Source organism: Austrofundulus limnaeus, unplaced genomic scaffold, assembly GCF_001266775.1.
Source record: "Austrofundulus limnaeus strain Quisiro unplaced genomic scaffold, Austrofundulus_limnaeus-1.0 Scaffold157, whole genome shotgun sequence".
NCBI classification, from domain to species: Eukaryota; Metazoa; Chordata; class Actinopteri; order Cyprinodontiformes; family Rivulidae; genus Austrofundulus; species Austrofundulus limnaeus.
In genome coordinates, this window is record NW_013952559.1 from 780,884 (window position 1) to 791,470 (window position 10,587).

Here is a 10,587-nt window from a genome sequence, read left to right on the forward strand (position 1 = left end):
GACTAAAGTACTGAAATGAACCGAATCGTGAATTTTCTGTATCGTTGCACCCCTAATATTTACTGTGGCAGACTTTTATTTCCATCCAGAGTTTAAAGTTTTACTGCTGCAAAGAGATGTTCTCCAACTCTGCATTTAAACAAGAGATTTTTCCTCGTCATTTATTGAAATCAGACATTTTGCATCCAGAAAATAAAATTATAAATTGGAAATATGTATAAATTTATGAGCCATTAAACACTGCAAAGTTTTAGAACGTGACACTTTTCTTTCAGCATACTTTGTATGATAAATAAAATGTCTGGTGATATGAATATGAATGAAAATACTGTGAGTGGCAGGTAATATTCATTCAGTCATCTGGAGCAGAAGGTAAACAATTAAACTTTTTTTTAAGCCTGAAAGGGTATTTAATATACCAGAAACAAAGTTATTAAAAAGTATAAGATTAATACTTTCCTTCAAACCTTAAACACCGAACTGTGCTGTACTGTTGTTTTCTGTTTGCTCTACTGTCAGAGTTGTTGCATTATGTCAGAATCAGGGTCTTGTTACAAGTCTTCGCTGTCAGTTGGCACAAAGTGTGGATCTTACCTTACGCTTGGCTTCCTCAAACAAACTCATCAGGCTTTCTTTTGCAGTCAGAATGGGGTTGGAAGCTGCCAAACTGCGCATATAATAATACACAGCGTCTAACTTCCGCTTCTGTAGGTCAGAGAAWGAAAAGGGTTAAAAAAACAAAACAAAAAGTCTAGGGTTGAGTGCTGACAAATCATTACTCATACTACAGTTGTAGTTTTCATTTGTTCCATGTCTTGATGTAAAATAATCAATCACGAAAAAGGCCAAAGCCATTTACCTAACAGACCTTTTACACAGCAAACATTCTGACCTTTTAACATTGGTAAATTACAAACTGAATTAATGACTTTATTGATATCTTTTTTTTAGCGCCGCAGCAAATGATCACACGGGGCCAACACGTAAAACAGCTGGAAAATCAACATTTACAAACCACATATAAAAATAATCAAAGAAACATCCAGAAACACATACGTACCAATTAAATTTAACATATTTGACTACAAATCACAAGGTAATCATGGCATAAAATGATTTTCTTTAACTTGCTGCTACTCTAGCATTTAAAGCTAATTAAAATTTTGTAACTACTGCTGAAATTTTTTTTTTAAATAAACACTGAGATCCATCACATTAGTACGACGAAGTATTAGGGCCACACAACGAGATTTTTTTTATTATTATTACGAGATAATAATCAGTAATATTATGACTTTAAACTCGTAATATTACAACTTTAGTATTGTAATATTACAACTTTATTCTCATAATATTACGACTTTATTTTTATATGACTTTAATGACGTAATATTATGACTTTAATCTCGTAATATATTACCACTTTAATCTCGTAATATATTACCACTTTAATTTTGTAATATTACAACTTTATTCTCATAATATTGTGACTTTATTTTATACGACTTTAATGTCGTAATATTATGACTTTATTCTCGTAGTTTAAATAATAAAAAATATCTTGTTGTGTGGCCCTAATACGCCGTCGTACATTAGTGTAGAACCCTACATTTAAAAATGAAATGACTTGAATCTCCGAGCCTCAGTTTAGAAACAGTATTTATAAACACTTACTGTATAAACTGCCAACAGAGCCAGCTGGTTATAYGGTCGTCCATTTTTGGGGGCGATCTGTTGGGCTTTCAGGTACCAGCTAAGATAAAAATCAAAGTATGAAGTCATGACATGAAATATTTAGGTCCCACCTTCAAGTAAGTTCTTATCCAWTTTGTCAAGTACAGCCAAAACATTTAAATAATTAGTTCTGTTTTAAGAAATGCAATATTACAACCAGTTAAATAGCAACTTTATAGTAGATATTCAGACCACAGTAGGGTTGGTGTGCTCTGTGGCACGAACGTAAGAAATTGTGTTTTTACTTGTTTGTTTTTGGGACCAGCTGTTTATTTCTCAAGTTAAGTTTGGGATTCAAAAGCCATGASTTCTACTGTCCCTGTCAGGTTAAAAAAAACTTCTAGCAAAGGCAAAAGTGTTGTACTGTGTTTCAAACCAGTCATAAAAAAAGTCTGATTTGCCGTGGCTAAATGGACGCACTGTAGCAACTGCTAATCATATTCAGCATAACTATGWGTACGAACTGTGATCAATACCAAACAATGACAAAATAGTCTGATATTAATTTTACACATCAGAGAACAAATACAGAAAATTAGAGTTTTTGTTATACATGCATTTTAAGAATTTGAAGATTAAAGGAAATCCTCCTGAAACAACAGCTTACCTGCGAGCCTTTCCATAGTTAGCAGAGTTGGTGGCTTGTTCCCGATATCGTGCAATATCTCCCTGACAAATCATACAGCGCTGCGCACTAATGAGGGCATATTTTACCTGGAAGCCACAAGTCACAYAAATACACAAAAACGTGTTACCTTTGAACAGAAATAAGGTCAAATATAATATTAGGTYGTATTCACACCTGATAGTCCGGTAGACTCGGTTYGAYTGGGGACCAAAACTGCAAGCTTTGTTTACATTTTCTGTTGGTGCGGTTTGAATTCACACTGCACKTTCTCAACCGAACWAAACCCTGTAAAMAACCTGTTCCCTCCCTCACCTGTGGGGGCGCTGCACAAAGAACCACTAAAGGAATCAACATCAAAACCTCAGAAGAAGACATGGAGCGCAACTTCCTTCTTCACAAAATGTAAACAAACAGTAGTAACGTTACATTTTAGTGGTTRTAGGGTTTATTTTTTTGTTTTTGGCAAATGTGCTAAACAAATAGTCTCCAACAATGAGCTCAGCATGAGAGGAAGATGAGGCGGAACCACGGAGAATGTTGTTTTGCACAGAAGGCGGCTGAGGAAGCTCCGTGTTAATCGAGTAGGAGCGCGTCCAGCTCCACAGCCATGATGTCCACCTTATACAGTCGTCCAGCGAGGTATTTACACCATATAAGTAAATTTAATACTSTTATTACTCAGAATGTCATGCAGTATAGTCTGCTTCCTGCCTTTGGAGCAGTCGCTGGTCCGCTTAGCATTCACGCATGCAATCGAACCGCACCAGAATTTGTTTCAATCGAACCGAGACAAAGGTTTTCAGGCGGACCAGAGTTCGCTTTTTTGGTCAGAATCAGAGCTCGATTACGCATTCACACCTCCACAAATTAGGGCTGCCACGATTAGTCAATTAGGTGACAACTAATCGATTATTAAAATAATCGATGACTAATTTAATAATTGATTAATCGTTTTCTTTTTTTTTTTGTTCTTTACTTTGTTTTTCTCTCCAAACTGTTTTGACATCTTCCACTGCCACATCTGCCTTTCTGTCCTTGACACACATGCACAGTAGTGGTAACTGGGGTAGGCCGTGGACGTCACAAGACATTATATACAGAAAGGCTCTGGTATCATAGCTACCTGACAACAGAGCTCAAAGTGTGGGATCATTTTAAGAAAATGAAAGAGAAACCTGTGTAATATCTGCAGAGCAGAACTTGTCTTCCACAGCAATTATTTTAGTTAGCATATAGCTAAAATCTAACAATGGTTATATAATAACAGCTGCATTCTGGCACGATAAGCTCTATGTTCTATATTCAATTAACGTATGATCCGATTAGTCGACTAATCAAAAAAATAATCGGTGATTAATCCATTATAAAAATAATCGTTTCTGGCAGCCCTACTACAAATGAACCGGACTTTCCAGGCMAACGAACTAGAGTTTGATTAAATCGGACTAAACAGTGCAGGTGTGAACACACCCTTAAACTAAACTAAATTTTTTAAAACAGGAATTTTTACAAAAGTACAAGCGGTGAAGTACCGTTTTGCGTAATGGGCGAGCTCTGATAGCGATCCCATCCATGTAGTCCTCTAATGTGAACTGGTACACAGTCTGCAGCTTCTGAAGCAGCGTGTCAAAGAACAGTGCTCCCTGTAAAACAGATAATGAAAATATATAGAAACTTGTCTTTTTTAACTTATTAGCATGACACAAGAATTGTCCTTACATTCAAAATCCCACTGTAGTTATTACGATTTTATTACAATTAAAAATGTTATTAAAACAAAATTAAATACTACACATGATAAAAAAATGAAGCATGTTTAACAGATCAAAGGGATTGTTAAGTTATTTTAAGGTATTTACAAGCAAAACTATCAAGTTTCTTACCTCGTCTAGAAGTGTGAGCAGCATGTTCCTGATATCAGAGAGGTTATCACAGGCAGGGTCTTTGAGTAGCTGCCGGAAACGCTCAATGACCTGATAAAACACATTCTTCCACAAAGCCTGATCCACATTTTGGGAGTCAGAAAACTCGATGTCGGTCAAGATGATCCGCTCGTACAGTTCCAACAGGTCCAATCTTAAAAAAAAAAAACAGGTTAGGAAGTACAAAGGTGGGATTTACGTCCAGCCACAGAGGGATGGCACAAAACTGAGGAGACAAAATACAGACAGAAAGTGGCAAATGTGTACCTGAGCTGGGGCATGCGATCCAGACCATCAGCACTCAGTCTGTCCCTGGACAGCAGATTGCTGAGCTGAAGCTCGTGAGCATCGGCAGCCTTCTGCAGCCTCCCCAGCTCCCCTCTGGTTTGTTGCTCTGCTTCATCAGGCGTCAGTCCACCTCCCACACCTGGCTGAGAATAACCCACTCCCCTGTAGCTCCCACAGAATGGACCAGGACCTGGGTACATGCCATTAGGGTGGCCCATTTGGTACGGTCCCATATTATAAGGATAAGGGTATCGCGTGCTGGTAGGTGTGTTGGGATTATGTGGGCTACTGTTGGACAGGGGGTAGCAGTAGGGGTTGTCAGAGTTTTGGAATTTGTAGTAAGCCATGGCAGCTGCCTGCTGGGACTGAAAGTGTTCTCCTTGTGCCACAGGAGGACTGCCTGCTACCTCGTCATCCGTGTCCAGAAAGTGAAGCTGTCCATACCCGGTCCCAGTCTGAAGATAAACGGGCTGTTTGATAGATGAATACTGAGAGGTCTGGGTGCTGGAAAGAGCTGGTTTCTGATCTGGGTTGTTAGGATCCCACAATCGTCGCACTCCTCCACCTCGGCCTCCTCGATTCCTGCCCGCTCCTCTGATCCCACCAGAGAGAAGCCTCTGTCCCACCTCAGAGGAGTTGGAGATGTCTGTACGGGTTGGAAGCACCAAGATGCCGCCTCTGCCACGAGGAGCTTGTTTGCGGTTCTGTGYATCTCCACCGTGTGATGCGCTACTGGACTGATTTTCTAAAGAAACCCTTAGGATTCCCCGACCTCCAACTTTGTTAGACTTCGATGCCCAACCCTCCCCTTTTTGTCCCTCTGTACTCATTTCTTCATCTCCTCTTCTTCTCCTACGTCGCCTCTTTTCTTCTTCTCGGTCACACGTCCCCATCCGGTCTAGTGACTCTGAGGACGAATCCTTATTGCTCGTCCAGCTTTGCAGGTGCCTCCTTTTCTCGTCGTTGTTGTCCGTCGTCTCTCTCTTTTTTTGGCCGGGGTCACGGCGTGGCCAGTTGGTCCCCTCCGTGTCCATCTTACGCCTGGGACCATCTTGGCTGGTCACACTGCTGGCTGAGCTGCTGCTGTAAGTTCTGTTCCGCAAGTGTCGGATATCAGATTTGGAATAGCGTTTTGAGGACGGCGTGGGGGTATTTACCGTAGATCTGTGTCGATCCCCCCGTCCTCCTGCTTGCTTTAAATTGCTGTCTGTTACAGCATCGTTTCCACCGTCTCTGCAGCTGCTGTTGTTGTTTATTTTTCGGTTTTCTCTGCCGTTATCTTTTCTTTTGCTTTGTTGTGTGTCTTTAGCCTTCTCAGTTTTTCGTCCATCTGCATCTGGAGCCATCTTGTCCTTCTCAGGCTTTCTCTGGTTGTTTTTTCCAACGCGAGCTGCTTCATCTTCTCTTTTGGATTCAGGGTTTTTCTCTTTTTCCCTCTCCACTCCTCTTCTTCTGCGGCTTCCCTTCTCTCTCTTCTTATCCACTTTTTCTTCCTCATCCTTGGTTTCTTCAGCTTGACCTCTTCTTTGTTTATTGATTTCTCCCCCTCTATTTTTATTTGCATGCTCGGTTTTACCTTTCTCTTCTATGGTCAGTTTTTCAATTCTGCTTGTCATTTTGTCCACTGACGTATCAACAGGTGTTTCCACATTTTGGTTTCCTTGGTCTCTGGTGTCCTCACTGCGATTAGATGGTTTTACGGTCTCCTGAACAGCTTTTACTTGACCTTTTCCTCCCTGCGTGGGAACAGATTTTTTCACCCTTGTCCCTGTACTCAAGTGAGGTTCTGGCTCAGAGTTTTGCTCTCGTTTCCTGGGGGATGGCTTATCCAGAACACCAGTGTCCTTTCCCAGGTTGTTCCTGCGACTCCCAGGTTGGTAAAACTCTCTGTCAGGTTTGCGGGTTTTCTTTGTAGGTTTAGAAGCTTCAGCAGGTTCTTGATGTTCTCGGTCATTTTCACAGAGCACTTTTTTATCATTTGCATTTGTTTTAGGCTGGACGTTAGCGCCCTCACCCCTCATTCGGTCTTCTTCCATTTTTTTGATGCCCGACCCACTGTTTGTGCATTCTTGTCTCTCAAAAACGTTTTCAGAAACAGCCTTGTTCTCACTCTGAGACGATTCATCAAACTGTTGTAATTTGGGTTTCAGGGAGTCATTTGGACCACTTTCTCCTTCCTCACTGTCCCGGTGACGTCGTCCGTGTCCAGSGGCTGGTTGGTAACGCTGAAGATCGGGACGTTTTGCTTCACGCTTYTTATGCTGCTTGTGAGCATACAGTTCCTGTTGCTCCTCTGCAGAAAGTGACAAGGCAATGGAAGAAAATATMATCAACAAACGCAGCATTAATTAACTTTACACAGTTTCTTATACAGTAGCTGTTTTAAGTGGAGTTAATTGTAATGGTCCCATCCTCTGCTGCCTGTCCATGTTTAGCACGCAGCTGCCCCAATAAACATGTACACACTCACCACTGCTGACAGGAACCACAAGAATTTATTTATATGTTGTTTTTGTCAGTATAAATAGGATGTAACATAGTCAAGTGTCATTACTGACAGTAAACTGTTTTTCTATCTAAGGAATCCAAGTTTTGTCCTGCTCAATTACTCTCACTTATATCCTWACAGTTCTTTGTACGTAGGTATAAATCAGTCATCTTTTTGCTACTGGTTGGTCCAAAATGTGGCTGCTCATTTTCTAACAGGAGTGAAACCATGCTCATAAAAAACACCTTTACTGCCCTGAATCCAATAACTTCCAGTTTTAAGATGTTACTAATAGTTGTAAAAACTAAAAATCGTGTGTGCGTAGATTTTTCACAATCCCATTCTGCAAAACTGACATGTTTACTTTAGTGAACAGAACTATGTGCGTTACAAATACACTGAAGTTGTTGCAAACAAAATAATAATAAAGTTTACCTGAAAACCTGGTTAGAATCTCAAAAATAAAATAAAATGTAAAAATTACTGATCGGTATAAAAGGCAGGCAGGATGTGGGCAACTCACGATGAGAAATATTCTTTATTTTCAATAGGAAGGTAATAAACTAGTTAATAATGTTACAGATTAACTTAAATATAATATCCGGCTTCTGTTCAACATTGTAACTAARCAGAACACACTTTTTTTACTTTAGTAGTACTTAAACGCAGCAAGTTAAGTCGAGGGTAAATAAATTGATTTTGGTTTTAAGCGGGGGAAATTAAAACAAACTGAGGAGCAAAAAYAAGCACAAAGCTCGTCGCTAACATTAGCTGCGTACAAACTTAGCAAATCAGTCCTTGCGTCACTTTCCGCCAACTTGGTTTGCTGTTTTACTCTCATTTAGGATTTTTTTTTCTTACACCGTGTTTTTCTTTTCCAGAAACACGACTCAGAGTCTCTTACCTTTCCCACAGTCCGTAATGTTGACCGAATACGAAGCTTCAGCTCGAAGTTCCGCCGCTGAGATGCGCACTCGGTCCAGATCGTTCGCCATCTTGGTCTCTTCGAAAACACAACAACTACGGTGGCCTGTTTGRACCAATTTTAGTACCGAAGGATTTTGGGTAATGTAGTACAGTTTCAGTAAAACGCCTATTCTATCGTTTATCCATGTGAATAAACAGTCTACTAAAATATTTGAAAAGTTTTACTCAAAAATACAATCTTTACATTTACATTTTTAAATGACCTAAATAACTTTGATTTTTTTCCACTCCTGTGTGTAGAAGCATCTGCTATTCATTAAAATGTGCAATCTAATGAATAAAAAATACCCATTTGTCTAAATCTGAATATTTGTGTTTATGCATAAGTAACACAGAAAAAAAAATCACTCAAAAATGAACTATTTAGGCCAAAAGGATGCACAAATTTAAAACCAAGGCAACTTACAAAGCATTAATTTTCATTACATCCAATAATATGTATTGTGGCACCTCTTGTACTCCTTTTTCACCCAGTATATTTAAACAATAAGTTACAACACAACCATTTTTTTAATTTTTCCAATTAGACTAAAGGTTTGGAATAAAATGATTTATATGATCAATTATTTTCCTTTCATGACCTCTTTCACAACTGGATAAACTGTGTAAACTTACATTCAAAGTGTAGTTATGTAACCATTAAGTAGGCCATAACCTACATATGATGCCTGAGTGAAGCAGCTTTAAACATACAAATTATGTAAAGAAACAGACAGATAGAAACCCCAGAATATGCATGAATCCTACAATTCAGTGTCCACTAGATGTCAGGGTTGATTACATGATGTAAATTTTAACTATACTATCCTATTCTCCCTTTGGGATTGGCCCAACAAAAAAACTTTCTTCCATTTTTAGCTTTAAAGTGATTTTTTTTATCATTTATTAATGCAGAGCACTGTGTTCTTTCTCCTATTTTTCTCTGTCTACCAGTCATCGCTTGGAAAGTGAACTAACTTGGAAGGTGTGTGTGTGTGTGTGTGTGTGTGTGTGTGTGTGTGTGTCCACATGAGCTGGAATAAGAAGAGTTCATGTAGACCGTGCGGCTGATGTTTGAGTGAACAGCTTCATTTCCCTGGCAACACCCAGTTAAAGGGCCAGGAGAGCCGTAATCTTCTTCTAGTTGCTCATTAATGATTCTTTATCTAGAAGTTCCTGATATGTTACATCATCATGCATTTTAATTATTCAATGGAAGTGCTTGGATCACTTCATTCATATAGAGGAACAAATCTACTTGTGTTGTAAACATTTCTTCAAATAAAAAATGTTCATTTTGCAAATTTTACAAACAAAGGTTTAAGAAAATATACAGCAAGGAGCACTAAATAACTAAATAAATAATAAATAAATGCAAGATATTCTGATCTTTTCTTGTGTTTTATTTTGTGTAACCTCAAGAAAAGAGAAATGAAGACTGAAATGGGACAATTGTTATGTTGGATGGCTGTAGCTCTGGAGGAATGGCGGTAGTTAGTTGACAAAAAGGTTGTTGGTTCAAACCTGCCTTCCCCATACTGAAGAGGCATTGAACTCTAATCATCTAATTCATCTACTGATCAGTGTGTGTGTGTGTGTGTGTGTGTGTTCTAGCATTTACTTCCTTATAAAGCCCATTTTTTTCTAAATATACTACCTTGTATGGACCCACTGCTCCTTATGGGGCCCAAAGTTCATGTTGCATTATCAAATGATGTTTTTGGGTTGGGGTTAAGTTTAGAACTAAGGCAGATGTGTCCAATCCTGGTCTTTGAGGGTTGCTATCCCGCATGTTTCACTCGTTTTTTTCAGAAACAGCTGACTCAGCGATTCAGTTCTTCAAMTTCTGTTGATCATCCATTCGTGGAAATCAGGTGTGAGCAGAGAAACCTCCTTGTGGACCACCATTAGGTGGCAATTGATGGTGGTTTTAGGGTTATRCTGGGRTGAAACAAWACATTGATCTACATTGATATATTGATTAAATGATTAATGATTCATTTAAACCAAGTCAAAACAAAAACATTGATCCATATTATCATATGCCCATCTAACAATATCATGATGTCTCGTCACATCGATTACAGTCTTGTGAATTCAGTCAAAATTGTATCATGACAGACTTTGTGATGTCAAGAAACATTGTAATGTCATCCAAACAAATCATTATAATGAATTATGAAAAAGCTGCTGGTTTAGTACTGGGGGTAGTCAGGTTAAAGGGTCAGAGTTGTGCTTTAGAAATGAAAGGAAGTCAATGTAAAACACACACATATACAGACAAGTGTGTGTGTGTGTGTGTGTGAAAGTGGCAGGTAATATGTAATAAATTTTAGATAACACGACTAGAAAAGTGTTATTCAATGTCCATTTCCCATTTATTATTAACCATTAACATTACAATATTTATATTCCATCAGGGATCAAAAACTTGTGTTTTATTACCTGAATTTTCATGAGGCATGAAACAGAAATCGTGTTTTTTTTTGTTAACGTCCTGATAAAGCAGGGGTTGTAGAATGTTTCGTGTCTGCAGTGGTGAGATGTGAAAAAAAGGGGGG

General features: G+C 38.8%; 1 protein-coding gene across 1 annotated transcript in view; it reads right to left on the bottom strand.

Annotated features, from left to right (window-relative positions):
* smg6 (SMG6 nonsense mediated mRNA decay factor) overlaps positions 1 to 8,073 on the bottom strand; it is a gene marked incomplete in the record, with an annotated part of 17,277 nt that extends 9,204 nt beyond the window's left edge. The window contains 7 exon segments of the mRNA XM_014016924.1: positions 595 to 705; positions 1,675 to 1,753; positions 2,342 to 2,448; positions 3,895 to 4,005; positions 4,246 to 4,438; positions 4,552 to 6,865; positions 7,965 to 8,073. Of these exon segments, the coding sequence (XP_013872378.1) occupies positions 595 to 705; positions 1,675 to 1,753; positions 2,342 to 2,448; positions 3,895 to 4,005; positions 4,246 to 4,438; positions 4,552 to 6,865; positions 7,965 to 8,055 (3,006 nt within the window).
* Positions 8,074 to 10,587: the final 2,514 nt, after the last annotated feature.